Source organism: Dromaius novaehollandiae, chromosome W (assembly GCF_036370855.1).
Source record: "Dromaius novaehollandiae isolate bDroNov1 chromosome W, bDroNov1.hap1, whole genome shotgun sequence".
NCBI lineage: Eukaryota > Metazoa > Chordata > Aves > Casuariiformes > Dromaiidae > Dromaius > Dromaius novaehollandiae.
This window is the reverse complement of record NC_088130.1, coordinates 16,312,211-16,336,280: the sequence shown is the minus strand read 5'-3', so window position 1 is coordinate 16,336,280 and position 24,070 is coordinate 16,312,211. Positions and strand designations below refer to the sequence as shown.

The 24,070-nt window shown below is 35.0% G+C and overlaps 1 protein-coding gene across 9 annotated transcripts in view; it reads left to right on the top strand.

The window, feature by feature from the left end:
* LOC135323440 (cytosolic carboxypeptidase 1) overlaps positions 1 to 24,070 on the top strand; it is a 72,064-nt gene that overhangs the window by 26,330 nt on the left and 21,664 nt on the right. For 8 of the 9 annotated variants that reach the window (XR_010385804.1, XM_064500674.1, XM_064500679.1 and 5 more), the window contains 20 exons: positions 630 to 697; positions 1,137 to 1,200; positions 1,517 to 1,663; positions 1,947 to 2,078; positions 3,955 to 4,048; positions 5,523 to 5,560; positions 8,178 to 8,386; positions 8,820 to 8,997; positions 11,156 to 11,253; positions 12,267 to 12,383; positions 13,032 to 13,744; positions 17,512 to 17,595; positions 17,849 to 17,935; positions 18,024 to 18,172; positions 19,797 to 19,884; positions 20,575 to 20,719; positions 21,586 to 21,739; positions 22,511 to 22,691; positions 23,193 to 23,322; positions 23,690 to 23,821. Coding sequence is in view for 8 of the 9 variants with exons in the window: in XM_064500674.1 (XP_064356744.1) it covers positions 630 to 697; positions 1,137 to 1,200; positions 1,517 to 1,663; positions 1,947 to 2,078; positions 3,955 to 4,048; positions 5,523 to 5,560; positions 8,178 to 8,386; positions 8,820 to 8,997; positions 11,156 to 11,253; positions 12,267 to 12,383; positions 13,032 to 13,744; positions 17,512 to 17,595; positions 17,849 to 17,935; positions 18,024 to 18,172; positions 19,797 to 19,884; positions 20,575 to 20,719; positions 21,586 to 21,739; positions 22,511 to 22,691; positions 23,193 to 23,322; positions 23,690 to 23,821 (3,008 nt within the window). In the remaining variant the exon portion in view is untranslated. The remainder of the gene's footprint in view (positions 1 to 629; positions 698 to 1,136; positions 1,201 to 1,516; positions 1,664 to 1,946; positions 2,079 to 3,954; positions 4,049 to 5,522; positions 5,561 to 8,177; positions 8,387 to 8,819; positions 8,998 to 11,155; positions 11,254 to 12,266; positions 12,384 to 13,031; positions 13,745 to 17,511; positions 17,596 to 17,848; positions 17,936 to 18,023; positions 18,173 to 19,796; positions 19,885 to 20,574; positions 20,720 to 21,585; positions 21,740 to 22,510; positions 22,692 to 23,192; positions 23,323 to 23,689; positions 23,822 to 24,070) is intronic. The other variant, XM_064500681.1, reaches the window with a different exon arrangement.

The window sequence follows — 24,070 nt, the reverse complement described above, 5'->3', positions numbered from 1 at the left end:
ATCTACAGTGGATCAATCTATATGCAATTTCATGAATTAAACTGGTTAATATTAAAAGTTACAGCTGCTTTTGCTCCCCTTCTTCCCATTTCCCCAAATATTAGTTAGTTATTCTAGTTCGTTATTTAGTCTAGATAGTTATCATTCTTTTTAGCTTGAAAATAGCTTTGATAGCCTGAAAAAAATATCTAGTGATAGAGTACCGTAGAAACTTGTCTATAATGAAGCAAACATTTATCTCTATCCATATAAATAACTTGCAATAAATTTGCTGCTGGAAATCTCAAGAATGTAATCTCCAGTAATTCTTCCTAGGATTCAGAAGTATCTGGAAGATAGCTTTCTTATCACTTGTTTTCTTATAGTTTCCCTGCCCAACTCCCCCCCTTAAAATTCGGGCTTGTAAGCTTAAACACAAAACTGTTGAACAGATGAAACTAAAAATTAGTTTTAAAATCACTTAAGTCTGTTGCTTATCGATTTGTTAATGTTTTGTATGCCTGTGTACAGTTTTTTTAGTAGATTTTGTTGTTTGTAGCTTAGGTTTTCTGATCTATATGTATAGGACTACATTTTTTTTCTGCAAAGCTAATGTATTAAAAGAAAACTGGTATCTTTCTGACTGGCAGAAAAAACTAGGAAAGAGATGACTTCTAAGGGTTCCACCGGAATAGAAGTTATCCTTTCAACCCTAGAGGTAAAACATTTTAATTTGTGTGGTTGTGTGTACGTTGCAAGTTTTCATACTATCATTTGGGCTTCGTACTATTAAATATGTTTTCACCCTAGCTCTTATCTCCAAAAGTTGTTTGTCAAAGGTCACTTGTAGTGGTTAGATAGGGTCTTTAAGGTATCATAAACTAAATTACTTAAGAATTTCAGTCCCGTATTTTAAATATTCTAAGAGATTATTTGTGAACTATTGGTTTTAAATAACATGCCATACTAAGAACTAGATTTTAATTGGTTCTGCAGGTACTTCAGGCTGCATGGTGGGGTGGTTAGTTGGGTGGTAATGTCTGAGTTTCATTTGATTCAGCAGTGGCAGTTTCTCTGAGCTTTAGGTATCTAAAAGCTCCTATATTAGATGTATAAATTAAGCAAGGAAATATCTTTTTTTTTTAATTTCATTTCAGAATACAAGAGATCCTCAAACTACTTTAAATATATTGAATATTCTCATTGAGTTAGTCTCAGTTGGTAAGTTTTCTTTAAGGAACAATTTGTGATAATAATCTTGTATTCTTCTGCAGACCTTTTTTCTTTTCTTTTTCTGAACTCACTAAAACAAAATTTATACTGTGCATGTTTCTTTGAAAGGTGGTTTCAGTGTTTATGTTGCTAAACATGTACAGTCCAACAGTGTACTTTAGTGTAGTGTGGTCACATATAACGAGAGCATTGCTGTTCTTAAGACTTTATGATAATCATAGCTTAGGTATTTGACTGTTCTTTGACTTTAGAAATATCACTTGTTTTTTGGTTTTTGTTTGTTTTTTGTTTTTTGAACTCCTAGGTGGTGGTCGAAGAGCAAGTGTCTTAGTTGCTAAAGGAGGGACACAGATATTGTTGCAGTTGCTTTTGAATGTCAGCAAAGACTCTCCACCAAATGAGGAGTTAATGGTGCTTCTTCACACCCTTCTTGCAAAAATTGGTCCAAAAGGTGATGATATATTTGAGTAATATGGCTTAGTATTTACCAGTTTTATAACTGTCACTTAAGGAAACTTTTTTTTTTCCTTCTATTATTGTGTAAGCATTTATGTAGTCAGGACTGGTAAGAGGAGAACAGAAGGAACAGTGAAATGGAGGGAAGGAAAGTGGTGAAAAATAAAGATGTGCAGAGTTGACATATCACTAGTAGGAATTCACAGCTCACTTACCTTTTGTTTTTTTTAATGATGGTTTCAAAATTAGTTTGATCAGTCTTTTTTCTTTGATGTCAGATAAAAAGATTGGCATGAAAGCTAGAATTAATGGTGCCCTAAACATATCATTGAATTTGGTGAAGCAGAACTTGCAGAACCACAGGCTAATATTGCCATGTCTTCAAGTATTAAGAGTTTACTCATCCAACTGTAAGTATTGCAGAGCATTCTTTTCTCTTTTTATTATAATAACAAAAATGTTAGAGACAGCTAAAATATATAATCTAGATACTTGCTTGGTGTTATATGGTTAAAATGACTGTTTTACCTGAGAATTTGCTGTGAAGTGTGTGTGTACTTATGTATGACTGATTTCTGTTTTGTGTGTATATGTGGTTGTTTTTTAATCAATGCTGTTGGGTTTGTGGAATTCTTGGCCATCACATTTGTGTAAATGCTGATGCACTATGTAAAACAGGAATGCTAACATTGTGCTGCAAAAGCACTTCAAATGAAATAATTGTTCTCCTTATTACACAGGCTCATGACTTTTTATATTTTTATTATATTTTTAAATTCATTGTTGCTAATTCAGAATTTAGTTTACACAGGAATACTTTTATTTCTTTCTTTAACCATTTCTTTATTACTTGTATTGAAGTGTTGCACTATTGGACTAATGTTCTTCCATAAAAGCTTAATTCACTGTTCTTGCAGGCAGTGGGGAGTTGATGAAAACAATGTGATTCTTATTGTATCTTTACTACTAGTTAGTTGCTCTTTGAGTTTTTTTTTTACTTTTTTCCATTGAATCCAAAATGGCCATTTAACTTTTTTAAATTATATGCTTGAAATTGAAAACATAACTATATTTTTCCAAGAGAATGGATTTGCTGGCCTGTAACTTTGTGTTTTCTGAACATTCACATAAGCAACTAGAATTCATAAAACTGCAGTATTTGCAAAATGTGGAAGTTCTATTTCTATTGTGCCAACTGGTAATGAGGTAAAAAACTTTTAAATGGGAGAAGTTAATACAGGTAGTTAGACAGTTCAGTTGAAAACTTGTTTTGTCCTGGAAATGGGAGATTGAACTGGGTCTTTAACCTGGATTCTGCTTAAGTTATTTTCATCTTGTATTTTCACGTTTCTTCTGAACAGAAGTAGTAGTTTATTACATTTTGATGGGTAGTTTTACTTAAAATTTGTATACTGTTGCTAGAAGAATAGAGTCCTAATTTTGATTTGATTCTAGTGTTGTAATACTTCTGCTAATGATGATAAAACTGCAGCCCGGGTTCAAGTAATGAATTGTATGCATGCAGCATTTCTTATGTTGAGGGCAGCTCTTTGCTTAGTTGCTCTTTTCCCACCTGGTTAGGAATGCATATTTCTAAACTCAGACAGGAATAATGTTTCTGTGCATGAATAAGCAGTTTGCATTTTCAGTGGACACTGGGTTTTAGCTATAAACACATCCAGTTTGTTTTTCTTGAACACGAATCTCAGCACCATCTCTCTCAACTTTCCCCCTCTCAACTAGGTGGGTTTTTTTATTTTTTTATTATATTTTTTCTTTGAGAACGTGTTTATATATCCTGTAACTCAGGAAGGGTAGGGATGATACTGATTGTTATTTCTAAAGTATACAGTGAACATTTGGCTTTCAGTTACTTTTGGACATACCTGTCTGTCCTGTTACTGAAGGATAATAGCAAGTCACAGAACCTGATAGACTTAAATTTTAGAAACCCTGTTGTCTTGATAGACTGAGCTTTTGGGAAGGAAATCCTTTTTGTGGTGTATCTTAATAAGAAAGGAAACAGAGCGTGCACAAGGAAGTAATGATTTCCTTTAGTTTGTTTAGAAAGTAAAACCTAATTTTTGTTCTCATGGTTTTATCAGGACTGATATCACACTAAGTTATATGCAGAATGGTATCTGCTCATCATTGTATTTAAAGCACAGAGGCTCCTAACATTTTCTATGTTTGAAAATTCACTCTGGATTTTAGTTTGAGAGTATCGATTTCTTTTGCTTTTCAGGCTACATTATCTTAAAACAGATTTTTTTTAAACTTTTCCAGCTGTGAATGCAGTATCCTTGGGAAAAAACGGAGTAGTAGAACTGATGTTTAAGATCATTGGCCCTTTCAGTAAAAAGAACACTAGCCTTATGAAGTAAGTAAAGTCTTTTTAATATAGCGCGTGGAAAAGCTTTAAAACTCATATTTGACAGTTAAAGAGAGGTGGGAAGGAGAACTACAAATCTGACTTTCTAAGTTTATCCAGTGCAGTAACGCAAAATATTTGAATATCTAGTTACAGTACAAGTTAAAGGATAGAGGTGTTATATTTTTTGTCTCTAATATTCCTGCATAGAAATCGTACCCACAGGTATCCTCAAATCAGGACAAACAGATCAAGACAATCCTAACATTCTTAAAACTGTTGAATTTGCTCCCAGCTCTCCTTTGTGTTTTCACAGTGACACTGTGTGTTTTATTTTATAATAGAATTTCCTTTGCATTACACTTCCAAGCAATTACATGGTTTCTCAGGATAAAAACATCCACCACAGAACAGTAAACACCAGGAATATATGTCTAGTGCACTACTGTGTGAATAAAATTTTGAATGGGTACCTTAAAGTGGTGCCTTTGGCGGCTTCTGCTGTGCGGGTAGTGATTTTAGGTTAAAAATGAGTAACTCGTCTATCCTGTTCATCAGATACTTTTCACGAATGTTCCTAAATGACTGTTTTTTGTATACCAGTCTTCCGCTTGATCTTATTGGAGATGGCTCTTTATTTATACACTACCAACCTCTTGAAGTGCATACCTGTGGAAAACTGAACTTTCATCTGTCTACTGAAATAATAATATCATGTTGCTAGATTCTAACTTCAGTACAAATTAGTGTTCTGTCTTCTAAATCTTGTACACATGGTTATTGAAATACTTCAAAAAAAAAAAAAAAAAAGGAGAAAAAAAATAACTCCTGCCCCTTTAACCCCAGCTAAAATTTAACATATGAACTTACTATTCCATGATGTGAGTAATCATGATATCCTTATTTATGGTGTGAGATCAGATGCGTGAAGTCTATCTTTACAAAGAAGGTAAAAATAAGTGTATAGGTTTTCTAGTTGTATGTCCTGAGATAGTTGAGGCAAGACCTTTGTATACAAAAAAATTTTATACCAATGATTTTTGTTATTGTAGTACCTTTGAGCATTACTCCTAAATACATTCATATACTACCAATTTTAACCTATAGTTTTCTAAAATGGTGTCCTTCATTATACAGAAGTAGCTTATTACGCTGCTAGCATAAAAACATGGGTTTCAGAGATCTCCTGTTGAATGTGATTCATAAACATTACATTATCACTGATAGTGTGGGGTTTTTTGCAAAGACTGGAAATTCATATAGCCATTGTATCAATATTTTTAACTTTCACTGTCAGGTTTCATATCTCAGAGACCATGATATTTCAATAAAACCAAATTTTTAGGGTAAAGTCTCATACAGTGCAACCAGGAAAACAGACACTAAAGAAATGTGAGCTGTAAAACTTTTTGTATAGCTTTACAATGTTGTAGATGAAGTTTACTAGTTGTTTGTTGTTTGTCTTTTCTTGTTATGTTGACAGGGTTGCTTTAGACACACTTGCTGCATTGCTAAAATCAAGTAAGTGTTTCACTACAAGAAACTGTTCTTCTAGTTGAGATATATATGTGTATGCAAATATATATAATGAAAAAAGTAAAACTAACACTGAGTCTGTGGCCAAAACAAAATCAAGTCCAGAAAGCTTAGAATTAAGGCAATGGTTTCATCTGCATTCCCTGATGCTTTAGTGTTTGTGTGTGTGCGCACGTCTGTATTTAATAATTAGTTACTGTCTCTTCAATTATGTAGCAGAAAGGCTACCAAGTTTCTGCAGAACTGGTCTGGATCCAAGGTGGAGAAATACCTCTTACAGTCACTCACCTCCACCCTTCAGCAGTGGTCACCCATGCCTTAACTCCTACTCATCTTCCTCACGCACACACCTTATGTCACCAGAAATACCAGCGGGATGACAGGAGATAATACAGGGTTTCTTCTGGTGCCCTTCTGACTAATCAGGTCCTGGGTCCTAAAGCCGAGTCTGTTGGGCTGCCTGTGGTCAGCATCAAGGGTGAGGAAATGATCGTTCCTGGGCATTGGCCGTCTGAGCCGACAGCAGAGGATCCCAACAAACGTCATCGCTGCCGATCTCACGTCAAGATTATAATGCACAAGGAATTATAAACTCATTCTCTCTCAACAATTGTGTAAAAGCTACAGCAGTCCCAGTAATTCTAGTGTAGTCAGAGAAGAACTCAGCAATGATCGTGTTTGCAGAAAACAGTTTCAGACGCACAGTAGGCAACTCCACTTCATGTAGAGTGCTGTGTTTTCTCAAGTTTGATCAGAGTGATTTACTAATTTGGGGATTTCTTCTTGAGAAATCGAGGAAAGGAAACATTTCAGGATTACCATTGGCGTCCTGTTCTGTAAATTTTTGGACAAATTTAAATATTGAGGAAATAAAATGTTGCAAAGCGTGTAAGGAAAGCAGGAGCTCTTGACTGACACGCTTGCATTTATTTTGATAAGCGTTATTTAGTCCTGAGAGATTTTGGCATTTTATGCACCTACACTTTTTATGTCACATTCCATAACAGTGTTCATCTCTGGTGCATGGAGTCCAGTTGTCATACTGAATATTCCACATAAATTGAGTTTTTAAACTAAGCCCCAACTAAAACAAACACATAGTGAGTGAATGTAGAACTCTTGTCTATTTTTGTGAAATTGTGTTATAACACTCCTTGCTTTTCCTGCAATTGCTGGAAGCTTTCTGGGGAGAAGAAGAAAAAAAAAAAAAAAAAAAAGAAAAAAAGCTTATCTAATTTCAAATATCTCATTCCATTGGTAGTTTTTTTTGAGGAGGAGAAGAAAAGAGAGTTAGAAAATCTATATAAATTATAATCTGCCATTTTGTAGATTCATAATCAGATTATAATGATTTTAATGGCTTTAAGAAAAACAGAACAGCAGAACTTTGTAAGTTTGAGTTTGTCAGAACTGGATTCTTCATGGGGTTGCACAAGTTCTGTACTACTTGGGGTAGAAATATTTTGAGTTTATCGTATTTGAGTGACAGTTCCTGGAATACTACACGGAGTATAAACAGTAAAACAGTTTGTTTCAAGTCTTGTGTTTACACAAGGTGTATGGACAGTGATGGATATTCTAGAAACACTTTTTTCTTAAATTTGCTAGCTGACAGTATCTTACGCTTACCAGTACGTGTAATAAACACTGCTCTTTTGGTATATCATGAAAATTAAATGCAACAGTATCCTGAGGAATGAAGGATACAGTACTGGGTTCAGTCATTCAGCCATTTCTCATGAGAGTAATAGTTCCTGTATCTGTTCTCTTGAAAATGATACTTATGCACACAATTTTGTAAAGCAGTAGAAGACAGTAATGCAATGCAAAACAAATAACACGAGGAAGTGATGTTGCTACTTAATAAATTACTACTATGATTTAAATGTAGCACATCCAAATTTGCTATCTATTGATATATGTGTTATTCATGTGTCTTTAACAAAAGAGTACTAAAAATATTTAGTGTTCATTTTTCAAAACAAATTTATGTATAAAATGGGCTTTTAATTTTAAAAAAAAGTTGGAAATCATCAATTTTAAGGCATTTACCATCTTGGAGCAAGAATGATTACCCTGTTATAACAAACCTATATATTTCTAAAAATACCTATGGAAATTCTACTAATCACTGTTATATTGATTCAAAATATTTTGCATATTGCATATTTTGCTTATAGACATTTGTCTACAGGCATTGACATATAGAAGTCAATCCCTTTTTAAGTATCGTTCCCAATAGCAATAAGGAGTTGTTCAAAATTTGTGCGTGGAGGGGGGGAAACAACACCTGCCTTGGACAGCTAACCTAAATAGGTTTCTTAGAATGACTTAATTAAATCTTTGGTGATACTGACAGGGCAGAAAAATTGCAGGATTGTAAGAAATGTCTAGAAAATATGAAAGCGTACTTTTGGAGTTTTCACATCTATGTCAATATATAACTGCTAAATGTGGCTGAAATACTACTTTAAATGATAACATAATTCAGTAAGTTGAGTAAAAAGAATTAAACTTTGATCTGAAAATAATACTGAAAATATGATGATAATAAAGTCCTTACAGAATTTTTAATTTACTTCCTAACTTCTTTTTTGTTAAGAGACAAACGCCAGGAGAGCAGTAGACAGAGGATATGTACATGTGCTGTTAACGATTTATGTAGATTGGCACCGTCATGATAGTCGACACAGATATATGCTGATACGTAAAGGCATTTTACAATGCATTAAAAGTGCTACAAACATCAAATTAGGAAGGAAAGCATTCATTGATGCCAATGGGATGAAAATTCTTTACAACACTTCACAAGTAAGTTTATCTCCTTTTTTATTGTTGTTGCATTTTAAGCTTTAAAAATATTTTGTGACCTCAAATTTATCATTATTAATTTATTAGCTATTTGTGCTCATTCTTGATTGTGGGGTTATGGAGAAAATTCTGTACTTGACTAAAGTGGAAGAAAAGGGTACAGGATGACATTCATGTTTTAGTGTTACTCATGTGTGGCTATCTCTGGGAGGGGCTGTTGATCTTCTGAAAAAATATCTTTCTATTGTGAAGATAGGGGTTTGGAAAAGGTGAATTTGAGTTGGTGAAAGTTCCTCTAGCCTTCAAAGGAGGCATAAGCAAAAGTTGTTTTAAGTAGCAGCATAAAATACTTAGTGAATTCAAAAAGTCTATAAAGCAAATGCAATTTGACTATTGGTTTGAGATCCCTTTCTCCGTTAATTCCTGTTAATAGGAGTGCCTTGCAGTAAGAACTCTTGATCCACTCGTCAACACATCCAGCCTAATAATGAGAAAATGTTTTCCTAAAAATCGTCTTCCTTTACCTACTATTAAAAGTGCTTTCCACTTCCAACTGCCAGTTATTCCTGCTAACGGTCCTGTGGCTCAGCTGTACAGTTTGCCTCCTGAAGGTATAGTCATTTTACAGTATTTTGTCTTTGAATTTATCTAACCTTCCTCTGTGTAGGGTGGAATCAATTACAATTGTTCGTGAACTTCTCCACTAAAATTTTGACTCTGGTGAGGTTCTTCTCACCTAGCAAAGGATCTGTGACCATTAGAGGGGAGCATGAATTTCTAATGCTAAATTTCAGCTGATGACAAATTTGCCTGCCTGTATGTGGTTATGTTTCTGGAGATACAATATAAAAACAAACCAGGAGCTGAAAAGTGGTTTTCATCTAACTCTGAGCTGTAAAGCACAGGCTGTATCTATTCATCTGCAAACTGAAGAATTTTTTTTTTTTTAACTCACTTAGCACACAGAAGAATGTGTGTGATTCCTTAATTTCTTTCTGTTAATCTGATAAACTGGATGTACGGAATTTAGATTAACCTGTGCCGTTTGAGGCATTAATATTAAACCATTGTGGTTATTCCTTCATCTGTATGGTGAGAAGTAGAGCTGCTTACAGAACTATGGCAGTCTCTTAGGTAACACTAGTCTGCAAAGTATTAGCTTGGTGCTTTGTAGGAAACGGATTCGTCTGATTGTGATTTCCTCTCATTATTTTTGGATAACTAATGATTTTTCAGATATCTGGAAATAGTACTTGGGTGAGCAACTGATGAAGTTGCTGTGGGGACGTTAATCCAAAATAAGGAGGTGAAGCTGCACTTTTAATATCTTTCTATTCATAGTATTTTCTGAAGGAAAATATGATCATAGTCTGAAAGAAGACAAGTATCTGTTTGAGATTCATATAGGATGGCATCAAACTGCAGGATTTTAAAGTCTGTTTATATTTTGTCTTCAAAATAGGAAATAAATTTTGAAGCATCTTCCAAAATCCACAGAAATTTCTACTTAATACAGTATTTTGATAGCCGTAATACGTTTTTTCAGAAACTTCGTATTCTGTTGAAGTAGACTACCGATCATTTCTCTTTCCAGCGGTTTTTAATCTATAAACACAGAAGCAGAAACCTAAGGAAATAGGCTACATCTCTTTAAACTTTTCTATTAGAAGAGGTGCAGAATGGTCTGTAAGGGTACTATCTGAATTTATTTAAAGTATAATTTTGTAGAGTCAGCATTGTAAAAGCAGTAAGTGTAATCATTCTGAATACCTTAGCAAATCAGTATATTTTGTTAATGTCCTAAGTGAGCCTTCTACTAACAATCAACAAATCTCTTGCACTGAAAACCCTCTTTAAAAAAAAAAAAGCAAACTGTGTGATATTTCTAGAAGATCAGATTTGTCACTAGTGATTAGGACATCCATCAGAGTAACTGACTAGTGCCCATTTCTGCATATCACGGAGTGATTTTTAGCCCAGTACTCGTTAGTTGTCATGTAAACAATTAATTTGCTTCACCTTTTTTTGTTCAAGTTTCAAAGTATTACATCTCTAGATCAAATACAGACTGGTGATCTAAATATTTCCGCACATGTAGGAAGTAACTTCTTCCTGTATATATTTGGAGTAAAGTTTAGTTCCAAAATGGCTATGTTAAGTTGTTGCAGTGACCACTCAGCTCCAGTATCTTGCTTACTGGGAGAAATCTCCATTGATGGTTTCTGACTTATTTTTAATTTTAGACTCCTTAGGCTAGACTAAAAACATTGTGAAAGGGGTGCTTTGTCCCACCATTCTGTGATACCGGGTCACTATCAGCTGATATGACAGAAAATTTTCCTTTTTTCTTTTTTGGACTTGCACATTACTACTTGCTTTGGGAAAAGGTGTCAGGGCCATCTCATTTTGTGCTGAGCTGAGGCTGTACTGAGATGTTCTGGCACCGAACAGCAGACTTGGCACATCTAGGTTGTTAAGCATTTCTAATAGACATGTGCTATTTTGGGGTGGATGGGGGGGATGGATATGTAGAATGGAGTATGCAGTATTGCCAAACAATCTTAGTTTTGTAAATCTGGTAACCGTTACTAAAGCTTCCAGGGTTTCACAGGACTTTTAACTAGTTGGTTTTGCCTTTTTTTCAATTGGTAAGTAAAAAATATATAAATCCAGATGATTGATTAAACATATGGTTCTTTTTTCTATTTTGAGCTTATATATTATATTAAATTTATAATCTGCCTTAGAGAACTTTTTTATATATCACAGTGGATGACGTAGTGGATGAAAGTGATGACAATGATGATGCTGAAGCAGAATCAGAAATTGAAACTGAAAATGAAGATGACAAGGACCAACATTTTAAGGTCGGTAGGAGATGAAATTTAAAGACAAAACTGAGGCACAACTGCTGTTGCTTGAGTTGTGTATACAGCCATATGGTTTAAACATTAGTAGAATGTGGGGAGGTTTTTCTAAAAAAAAAATTTCTAAAATAAAAAAAATCATCTGAAATTTAAGGAAGTTGGGTGCTGTTTGAAAACATGAACCTTTGTTGTTCAGATTGCATCAGGATTTTTATCAAAATCTGTTTGCTTCACACTTGATTTGGCTGGAGTGGGATGGAGCAGAACTGCACACTGCTTTTTCAGTGTTCTGTTCCCAACTTGCATTTCCCTCAGCCCTCTCTTCTCTACTGCCTACTGTACTCGGTTTGTAGGAGTTACTCCAGCTTTTTCCATTATTCTGACCTGGTATTGAGTAGGTCAAGTTGACTTTGAAGTTCAGCCAGCTCTATAGATAGAGACGAGACCTCTGACTGTTGTGTCACTTTGGGAAGGTCTCGTTCTGTTCTTCAGCTGCCAGTCGGGACGGGAAAGGACATTCAGTCAGAACTGCCCTATTTTGTATTTGTATGTTATGTAGATGCAGAAGTTGATTGAATCATCTTCCCACTAACTGGAATCACAACTTTGATTTCAGGCTCTCTTCTCATGAGTCCTGATGAAGGGATTGTCTTTAAAGAAGCCATTATTCCTTTGTCACTGCAGTCAGATGAAATCTCCACCTTTCACGTTGCAATGGTTGCATTATGCATAATCTCTTGTAACGGGTAGTCTAATATCTGTGCATAATACATTTGGATGAAAGCAAGAAAACTGCTAGATTTGTAATGTTTCCGTTGAAATGGAGGTTTTGGCAGACCAATAAGATTGAGCTGCTTAAATCCTCATGATGAAATGTGCTGTTCAGCTAATTTTAAAATAATACTGAGTCATGTCATAATCACGTTCATGTCAAAAGCAGAGGCTGCATATCATAATTTTAGAAGTTAATTCATCCCAAATGCAAGCTTGATTTATTTTGTTGCTCTTTTCAGAATGATGATATTGAGACTGATATTAATAAACTGAAACCTAGACAGGAATTGGGGCGACCCATAGAAGAACTGAAAATATATGAGCAATTTTTCCTAGAACTTTCGGAAAACTTTCAGGTAAAGTATAGGATTCCCAGTGCATCCCTCATAATGAGAAGTAGACTCTGGAATATATTTTGACGTTCTTTTTTGTGGATAGAGTTATTCTAGTGCAAAAAAAAAAAGGCAGAGCGGTTCTAGAGCTACATATGAGGGTGCTATACAGTGAGTTATTTAGTTTCTGGTTATGTTACTTCAAGCTGATATTAGAACTCAGAAGGAGACTGGGGGCAAATCAAACATAAAGGAAAACTTTTTTTAATGTCTTGTTATAGCACATGGGAAAGTAAAATATAAGAAAGGACATAAGGTATTTCTGACAAAGATTTGTTATATCAGCTATGTCCTTAAATGCTGTGTACCTACTGAAAGCAGTGATTTACAAAATCTGGAGAACGGCATTGACTTGAAAGTTTATTGTTGGCAAACTACTTTTTTTACTGTTTTGACACTGTCTTCTTGGAAAAGATGAAACTTCATTGCCTTGTTTATGTAGGTTTACAACACAATAACTATCTTCTTTAAATGAAACTTATTTTGGGTTACTGCAAAGCATACCTCTGAAATAACGTAGGAAGAAAGCTTCTGTTATAAATGAGCTTCTTAGAAGTGTTTACTTGGGGGGGAAAAATCCAAGAATCGAGGTTTGTTTTTGTTTCCTTTTAGGAATGTGACTTAGTCTCCAAGGAGCCAAAGCCTTTTCGATCTGATGCAAATCTGGGTGGGCCTATTGTTGTTCCTACAGCAGGAGAGGAGCACTGTGCAGAAGCACGCTCATCAGTAAAAGAAATGTCTCTGAAGGAGAGCAATTCTTTATTGACAGAGGACTACAATATAAGGCCAGCCTTTCTGGAACTGCCAAAGAAAGATAGTAACAAAGACAGTAGTTTACATCAGCAAAACGATCAAAGGAAGCTGCTGCCATCGTGCCAGTGTCTAAGCCAAGAAATTGTGAAAGGCTTGGACAGAATCACTTTGCAGAACAGTGCAAAAAATGAACAATATTATGGTGCGGGGTGTGTAATAAAGAAGGAAAACAAAAGTAGCCTTACTGCACTTGCTTGTAGTAAACCTTGCGAACATGTTTCACCCTGTGGAAGTAGCCTCTTTGAGGCATCATCTGTCCAGCTGGGAAAACTATGCTGCACTGGGGTGGATTCTGAGGAAGATGATGACTCTGGCTCAAGTTCATCAGGGGAACAAGTGATGCTTGAAGTTTCTGATGTATCACCAGTTCATGACTCTGATCTTTATATTGAAATGGTAAAATCCACAAAGTCTATCCCTGAATATTCAGAAGTGGCCTACCCAGATTATTTTGGCCATATTCCACCCCCATTTAAGGAACCTATTCTGGAAAGGCCTTACGGGGTGCAGAGGTGAGTTAAAATTCTTTGTTGTTGTTATTGTGGTTCCCTTGAGAAATAATCTTTAGGCTGAGATTAACGGGAAGCTCACCTTCCATGTATACAATTTTTACTTTGGCATATAAAACTATTTTCAGTGAAAATCAGTTTGAAGGTAGGTGAGTCAGTATTAATCAACGCAAAGCCACAAATAAGAACAAAATCTGATTCTAGAATTGCTAGGTCTAATTCTGTAATTCCAATTTCTGAACACTAAGTTTACTTTCTACTCTCCATTTTTTTGCCCCCCTTGCCTTTTCCCCCATCCAAATCTTGGAATTTGTAAAAATTTCTTACCGTTTCCAAGATCAGAAGAAGGAAGCTAGAGATGCGATGCTTTCTAACTCGCTGTTTAACTACAGAATATCATACTTGCCAAAGAATTTTGGCATATTTTATCAAGCAAAAAGAATGAGAACTCTGAAAGCTTGTGGACATAATGGTGTATTGACAGTTTATCACCTGATACTTTGTGTTGGGAGCTTTCCTCTGTGTTGTCTGTGAATTAAGGACACAGTCTGGTTGTATGTGAAAAATTTCTTCTACTTGTCCTCTTCTTGGAAGAGCTGTAGCAGCACTGAAGTGAGCGTATGCTAAGCTGTTGATGTGTTCGGTGTTGGTGTTTTTCGAAGGTAACTAACACCTCCTTCAGGCCTTATGAAAGACAGGTCAGTGGGGTTTTTTAGATACTTCAGTTCTTCTTTCTCCTGTGCCAACAAAGCTGTCTTTTAGCAAAATGTAATGTGAACAAATTCAGTGATTAATGTGTTTAAGTATTTGTTTTTAATACTTGTAATAGAAGAGTATCTAGAAATAGCAACCACTGAGGATGCTGTCATGTTATATGCTGCATAAGCAAAGAATGAAAAAAACATCGCCAACACATCTCTTGGTGAACAAATAAATGGGTATTAAAAGAAGATAAAGGGAAATAACTGTAAAAATAATTTGCAAAGACTGTACGAAGAGCTAGCTCATATGCATAGAAGTGAGTTACTATAAGGACAAATGAATGTTTTAGAAGAACATGTAATAGTAGTTACAAGACCTTGCTATTTGCTTAGTTATTAGATTGAATGCTTTCAGCTTTATACTTGCAACTTTAACCAGTTTCATGAGATTCTTCATATCTATGTTTTGTTCTTGATTAAGATGATGTTTCTTTCTGAAACAAGGTGGTATAATTACAATACTTTGGCAGTTTCATATCTGTCATTAAAAAAAGTGATCTTTCCTAGAAAATGACCAGGTATTGAAACACAAATGACATTATATTACTGTTACTACATGTGTTCTTACTAAAGAGCCCTGCTCACTGTTGAGAGTAAAGAATCTATATACTTATTTTTAAGATGGATTCAACTGATCTAGAAATGAGCTTGGCATTTTCTGACTCGAGACAGAACAGTATTTTAAGAAAATTTTACATGTTTTCACGAGTTTTAGTAATACTTAATCATTCTGCATATTCCTGAGTAATCTTACACTGGGTGAGATCTTTAAAATCAGGAAAAATCGGAATTGTCATTCTAGTGCTCATTCTTCTAAGAAATGGATCAAAGCACTGTGTTAACTGTGCCTTCTGACCAACAAACCTACCTGTATGCTCATGCATAGAGCTGATTTCTAAACCATGAGGTTAATTATAGTGGCTTTTTTTTTTCCACTTTAAAGTATTTTATTTTTGGTGAAGTATATTTTTAACATTGAAAGTAACCGTTTACTTCCTCCGTGGAGCAAGAATGGAATTTCCTGTAACACTGCTAAATTTGGTTCAAAAATCCTTTTTCGCCTTTTTAAGATACACGATTGTAAGAATTCAGTTTTCTGCTAATGACTCCGTCTTGTTACTGCGATGTAATGAATTTCTGAGAAGAGCACCCTTTTAAAAGGGGCCTGATCTTTTTAGGCATTTATACTTTGTAGAAAGGTGGTGAAAATGAATTTTGTCAAAGATATGGAGAAGTGTTGAAAGTCTTCTAGAAAGCTGCATCTAAATCCTGCTGGCATTCAATGGGATTTATGTTCACCTTATTGCAAGCGATTAGTGCACCTCCTTTCAGCTAGAAAACGAAGCATTGCATTAATCTGTCCTCACTGTAATTTAAGCAAGCCTTGCAGGGTTTATAGCTGAGTGTGCTTTGTTTGGTCTTGCGATATGCCAGGATATGCAGTGTTTCCTAGTTTGTGTCTTGAAGCACTTTGGGATTTTTGTTTACCTTTAGCAATATGGAGTTTTTACCAAATGTTTCGCCGAACTGTTGTCAGAACGTCCTCTGAAAATAGTTGAAGCGTTTTATTATTCCACCTTTTAGAGAAGGAAATTACTACTTAATTCAGTCCCCTGTAAATTAGGGATTAAATATCTACTTTCTTTCTCCTTTCCTTAAAACTTTAGGATTGTTTTTGCTGCACATTTTAGGATTTTCTAATCACCTGACAGAAGTGATCATGAGGTAACTCAGGATCCGCAGGGGACCTGCCCATAAATACATAGCTCCAGGTCAATAGTTTTTTCTTTCTGTTTTTTCCAATTTTTCCTTCAATGATCTTCAGATAGCTTCTCTTATCTCCTAATTTTTCATTATCTTAAAATGTCCATTACTTTTTTTGCTTTTTGTGTATCTTCTTTGAAACCATGTTGTCTTTCTGTCTATGTACTGTGGTTATAACTGTGATATTTGAATATTTTACGTTCATTAATGGATTTTATCCTCACAAAATTCTGGTGGTGATGGGAAGTTTTATGACCACTTAGAGCTGAGGCATAATGAGATTTAATAGTTTAAGATCAAGCGGGAAATCTGTAGTTCTGTCCTGAACTGAACCCTGATCAGATAGATTATGGCGAGTGGACCTTCTTGCAATTTTATTAATACATTGTTGGACATGTGATTTGATTTTCCTTTCCAAGTGAGTCCTAATTTAGTAAGAGGTGCTAGAGTTGTACACGTCCCTTCTTTCTCTCTCTCCTTGTTTGTCAGCGATATTTATTTTAATTAAACAGAATTTCCAGCCTGAACATACTTTACAGCTCTGTTCCTGTGTTCTTCATTGTTAATCTGCCTCCTTTTGTTCTTATTGCAGGTGCTGTGCAAGCTTTTCCCCACAGCTCTGCCACTATATTTCATTCTTGAACTGCAGCACATTCTTACTTTTCCAAACCAGGACCTAGATACTGCCAGTTGTGCAATGGTTTAATGATCTGGATAAATATACACCTGACATTTGGCTGACATCACCAAATTCATTCTTATTTGTTACCTAGTCGATATATGAACCTAGATGTCCAGAGGTGAAAAGCTAGTGCACTAACACACTCACTGCACGACCTACTCTCTAAAACTTTAATTATAGTTATGGTAGGACTCATGTAAATTACTAATATTATCAAGTACTGTCCTAGATTAAAGCATTAACATAAGTAATGTTTGAGTAATTCCTGCTGCTACTGCGAATTATGACATGATGCATTCATCTTGTAAGATAAAACCCAGTGGGTTTTGTGCATGAAAACTCAGTTTCCACACATACAAATATTGGAATCGGTCAGCTGTGAATGCAGGTGTTTAATAAGTACACTTACAGTTTGTGCACATAAGTGGGGACGAGGCTGAAGTCTCTCTGAACATCTGTCCCACTGTCTTCATGTTAATTTTGTTAGTTTTCATTGTTATTTCTCTTTTATAATTGGAAACAGTGTACAACTGTTTAAGTGGGGACTCTTCTTTTTATTATAGGACAAAAATCTCTCAAGATATTGAAAGACTGATTCATCAAAATGACATTATAGATAGAGTTGTGTATGACCTTGATAATTCCAGGTAAGCTTTTAGCCTTCTGAAAACAGTACTCGGTGAATAGCCTAAGTATATTCTGCTCTTTCTATGATATGATTTGTAATTTTTAAGATGGTACTATAATTACAGATCTCACTAGAACTTTCTTGTGAGATAACGTTTCTGCTATTCAGGCTGTATTTATGGCAGGTTCAGAATAATTTGCTTCAGATCTCACTTGGTAATTGAAAAATTTCATGAGTTTTTTAGTCATTCTGATCCCCTTTTCTCCCCTTAGTTATTCAGTACCTGAGGAAGCAGATGTCTTGAAGTTTAATTCCAAATTTGAATCTGGAAACCTGCGCAAAGTTATTCAGATCCGAAAGTAAGATATTTCAACTTTTCTTTTTACCTGTGAGACCTTTCATTTCTGACTTTTAAAAAAAGATTTATTTGTTTTTGTTAATCTCTAGAAATGAGTATGATCTAATTCTGAACTCGGATATAAATAGCAATCATTATCATCAGTGGTTTTACTTTGAAGTCAGTGGAATGAAAACTGGTGTTGGTTATCGGTTTAACATCATCAACTGTGAAAAGTCAAACAGTCAGTTTAACTACGGTAAGATACATTTTCCATTCTTTGAGAAGAAGTGTGTAGTAGAATATCTGTACTAGAAAGCTCAGCTGTGTCATCCCCTCCAAAGATCAACAATATATTCATGTTGTCTTATGGATCAGATCTTTTTTTTTAGTAGTCGCACTGAAAAATGTTATGACAGATTTCAGTTAAAAAGAAAAAGTATTTCAAAACACTGGCTGCCAGTTTTTAAAATTAAATATTGTTGCGATCGAAGCCAAAACAGAAGAATAGTGCTGGCAGCTGCAGCTAAAACTGTCTTAAGACCATTTGGGATGGAGGAAAGCAAACCTTGTCAATCAACACAGGTGCAAGAGGAATGAGAACTGGTGTCAATAAGTACCTTCTTGAATACTGAGATATGTTTTCAGAAGTGCGAAAAAGTGTAGATAGCCTCGAAGAGTTTTTTCTTACTGATAGGAAGGGAGGGACTGCATTTGTGAGAGGGAAAGGTAAGGTCGTTCATTCCCCTTTGAAGTGTTGGGCTTCACATGTGACCCCCTGCAGTTTCTAACTCATAGCATTTGCTGCTCAAGCCTCAAGCAAGGCTTGTGCCTCATGTAATAAGCTTTCCTTCCATTTGCCCAAGGGAGGTCATTCAGCTTAAAAAAACTTCTTTTGAGTTTTTTCCCCCACTAGATTTTGTGCAGTTCTTCCTTTTAGTCCTTTAAGGAGAAGGAGGAGAGACTTCCCTCCCCTCCATTCTCAAACTCTTGGGACAGAATAACATCATATTCTTCTTTGTCATAACTGTACAATTGACACTGATAGAATCTAAGAAGTATACCCAGATAGTTTGACCAGTAGTAAGTTCCTTTTAAATTACTTGTTAACTTTCATCAGTCACTTTAGATCTTTATTAATATGTTGCATGCATTCGTTTGGTACTTTGGCTTCTTATTAAATATATCAACTGACTTGATATTTGCATTTGACTGATTATGTAAGTAGTAAATAATATAGAGTAAAAAGTGATCCACATTCATTCTAAACTGATATTAAGTGTTCAACTTTACTATTCTCTTGATTAAGATACAAACATTTAAAAAGTTGCTGAGAAATAGGGCATATAAAAATTTACTTAAAATATTTGCACTTTTATGGCAAGTTCACATGATCTAACCAGATGATAATCTCTTAGCTAATTTACCTGGAAGCTTCTGTTAAAAAGATAGTGATATTGTCTTGAAACATCAGTCTTTTACCAGCTATCCACGTGAACAGATGATGGTCTCAATCTTTTATGTTCACTTTGAAGCCTTTTTGTAATGATGAGCTAGATGGAGTGGAGCCCAGGATTCTTGTAGTTTACTATTCATGCGAACCACAGCTTTTATTTAAAATAGTTTGTCTTCTGCAGATCAGATTTTTTTTTTTTTTTTTTTTTTTAGTTAGGATGTGATGGGGGAGGGAAAGATGATCTTTTGAGCTGAATGGAAGAGCATATCCAGATTTTCATGAAAATATATTCTATGATAGTAAATAAAAAAAAAAAAAGTATAGCCCAGCTTGGAAAATTGCATAAAAATGTCTGGTCCATTACTGATGATACCTCAGTGTTAGAGTGCTATCTTTGCATTGAAATGAAACACCTCTTTTCTTAAAGGTATGCAACCCCTCATGTATTCTGTTCAGGAAGCATTAAATTCTAGGCCATGTTGGACTCGTGTTGGGACAGATATTTGTTACTACAAGTAAGTACACCAACCAAATATAGTGAAAAGATCTTATACTGAAGATGACTGTGAGATAGAATTTTTGCTGACAAAAAATGTTTGCTTTTGTGTTTTAGTTCTGTTGTGAACACAGTTTTTCTCCTTAATTACTCTTCCTTAGTTACTATCGAGAAGTAACAGAAGTGATCAAAATACATAGACTTCTATTTTGTTATCACTCTGCTAGCATTAAAGTAGTTTACGTGTATACTCATGTTGGCCAGAAATTGCGTTCTATTCTACAGAAATGTTTAATGGAACGTATATGTGCGCACTTACTTAAAATGTTATTGGTGACATGCAGTAATACTGATCGAGTGATACCTGTGACTAGTCTTTTGTATCCTGTGGTACAATCATTTTAAAGCAATCCTAGAACATAGGATGAGAAGTTATTCTTCCATTTGTTACCATTCTTGGTCAACAGTTGTTTGCTTCATTTTTTTTCTCTTACTCACCTCCTCCCATAATGGATGTATATCACTGCTATCATAAAGTTTCTTTACAGATGGTGGGAACCAGTGAACTTAGTATTTAACTTGCATGCACACAGAAGAGAAATGCAATCACTAAAAGTCTTCCTAACTCTTAAAATGTCTGTTTGGGAATAATCTGTGATAGAAAAAATAAATTATTTGAATGTGTTTATTACCTTCATTTTACTATTAGGAATCACTTTTCAAGAAGTTCGATTGCTGCTGGGGGTCAGAAGGGAAAATCTTACTATACAATTACATTCACGGTGACTTTCCAACATAAGGACGATGTCTGCTATTTTGCTTACCATTATCCATATACATACTCAACCTTAAAGGTGAGAAGATTACGATCCATTACATAGGTAACAATTTCTACTTTTGGAGAACTTGTGATGCATAAAATAAGTACTCATAAGTGAATTTTGCTCGCTTTTTTTTTTTTTTTTTTTTTTTTTCCAAAATGCTCCTTTAAATGGAGAATTTTTCATATAGTCTTGAAGTAGAATGACAGGGGGTGTGGCTTGTACTAAAGAACAGTTCCTGGGAAACAAAATGATACTTTTTCTCAAGATAAATGGTATATCTGGGTTTTTTTAGGACTTGCAACTATATTCATAATTGGCTGGAAAATTGTGTAGTAATTGAATGAAGTATCTTTACATGAGTCAGATGACTCTTATCCTACTGATCTACATACAGCGGTTCATAACTGACCTTCCTAAGCTATTATATTTAAGATTATAGAGAGAGACAGACAGTTTTAGGATAATGAATTAGGCGAAAGGAGTGTTGTGAAGCATTTAATACTGAAGAAAACATTTGGATAGAATATTTGGCGGTTGTTTTTGTTGTAGTAGCAAAACCATACTTGAGGATTCAATGGTTAGTGTATACCAGTGTTGAATTAAGCTATTTATTAAGCAATTTACTAATTTACTAAACTTCTGGAAGAAGTATCATCTAGTAGAAAATGAAGAAACTCTTATCCTTTGCACTTTTCATCTTCCTCAGAGCAGTTGTAAAAACATACAAAAAAAAATTCAGTTGGCTAGAAATGCAGAGAATAATATTTCATGGTCAAAATTATGATGGACGCTTTAGCATTATTCAGAACAACAACAACAAAAAATATCTGTAGAATACACTGTTGTACATGATTACAAAAGATTTGAAGTATCTTTTTATTATTTTGGGGGTGAAGATGCATCTACAGAGATTGGAATCCATGCACAATCCTCAACAGATATATTTTCGGCACGATGCTCTCTGTGACACCCTAGCTGGCAACAGTTGTCCGTTAGTCACTATTACAGCCATGCCGGAGTCAAATTACTATGAACATATCTGTCAGTTCAGTAAGTATGACTTCTTTGTCATCAACAGGAAATAATGCAAAACCAGCTCTTAATGAAAAATTTTTATTCTGTCAACTGCTGTGCACTGTAAGCACAGCAATGTAAAATAAGGTTAATGAATTTCATGAGACTAGAAGATGCTAGTATTTGGGATTTCCTTTGTATTTAAAAAAAGGTATTTGTAATGGTCGGGTAAGACCATTGGGTATTTATGTCTGAATTTTTTTTTCTTTTTCGTATCAAATCAGTTACCAGATATTTCTGTATGTTACATTTTGCTGATAATGCTTCTTGGAGGGGAAAAAAACCTGACTTTTGAGTAACTTTTCTGCCCAAAAGCTGAGGAAATCAGCTTGTCAAAAAAATCTTCCATAGAGAGAATGTCTCAGCTACTGGGATTTGAAGTGTGCTTTTGCTGTAAGAGCATTCTTGGTGCCCCCTCCACCCCTGGCTCCCCCAGTATTTTTCTAGTCTATTGAAAAAGAACCATAAAAGTATATCCCATTATAATTGCCATCTTGAGCTGGCTGTTGCCATGTAGCTGTCTCAGACTGAATTTAAAATTCCATTGAGACGCTTGTGTAATTAGCAGTCCTTACAAAAATGTTCTGACGAGTTCTATCAAGAATGCTCCATTTATGTGAATGCACTGGAGAAAAAAAAACCTGTACTTTGCATTGTACTGAATGGAGCGGCCTATTGCTTCTCTCTTCTGTAAACACTGTTCAACTAGCTTGAATCATATTTTTTTAACTCTTATGCTCCTTTTAGGGAATCGTCCTTATATTTTCTTATCTGCTCGTGTACATCCTGGAGAGACGAATGCAAGCTGGGTTATGAAGGGAACACTGGAGTATCTTATGAGCAATAATCCAAGTGCCCAAAGTTTACGAGAATCTTATATTTTCAAAATTATTCCAATGCTCAATCCAGATGGTGTCATCAATGGAAAGTAAGCTTAAGTTTACTTACGAATGTGTAAGCTGTTAATACTAAGTCTTCACATCTGTTGTTTAAAAACAAACAAACAAAAAAACTAATCCTAAAAACATATAACTGCAATGCTCAATATATATTTTAAAAAAAATCCTTACAGAACTGCTGGGACTTACTTTCTCAGGGCTTTTTGGCTTTTTAAAGGCAGAAATTTTGTTCCATGAGTTCATTGTAAAAACAGCTTTTCAGTTGCTTAAGGGTGATAATCATTCTCCTGTGATTTGAGATTGCACTTTAATTGACTTTCTGAACTGCAGTCTTGGGCAGGTGTAGATTGTTATATGAGAGCACAGTTGTTTTAAAATAAAAAAGAAAAAGAAAAGCCAAACAAGTTCATTGGACTCTTCCAAAGAAGCAGTGGTGACAAACAAAACTTGAATTAGGGAGGGAAAATTTTTCAGAGCTATCATGATGGTACAAACACTTTTTCATGCACTTTTTTCCTTTCCCCTAATAGCCACCGTTGCTCTTTAAGTGGAGAGGACTTAAACAGACAGTGGCAAAATCCAAATCCAGATCTGCATCCCACAATTTACCATGCCAAGGGCTTACTGCAATATCTGGCTTCCATAAAACGTTTACCGCTGGTGAGTATGTACGTGTAAGCAATTCGGAATCTTTTTGTCTATGTAGCTAGTCTGTAAAGTAAACTTCTTAATAGGTTCTTGTAAACTATATCACACTTACAAATGTGACTTGGAGAGCTGGTCTTCTGCAAACCTTTAAACTAAACTTTTTTTCTGTTGTTAGGGTAGAAGGTTAAACCTTACTAAAAAAAGAATCTGATTTTATTCTCTTATTGCATGAGTTAGTCATATAAGTCTTATTTCCTAATTCTTTGGAACTTTTAACAGTGCAAATATAAATGTAATAGCATGAGAAATAAGGATTTTTTTTAATGTTACTATTAAGTTGATACGCCTTGGCTTCATTTTGCTGAATGATTTATTATAGGTCTACTGTGATTATCATGGTCATTCTCGTAAAAAGAATGTATTTATGTACGGCTGCAGCATCAAAGAGACGATGTGGCACACTAATGTTAGTGCCTCCTCTTGTGACCTGGTTGAAGACCCTGGTTACAGGGTAAGTTTGACAGTCGCAGCTTTGATACCTGGCATGAATTTGGAATATACTTGTGCTATGCACATACGGGGCTTTACAGCATAACTAGGCTTATTTAGAAAGATCTCTCAAGTTCATGAATGTATTTCAAAATATTTTGAGAGCTTTAAAGACTGCTCTAACATAGCTTAAGAACTTACTCTTAGTAGTGATTCATCTTTTTTGGTACCATTGCATGCTCTTTGTGGTCAATATTCCCTTATAGTGAAT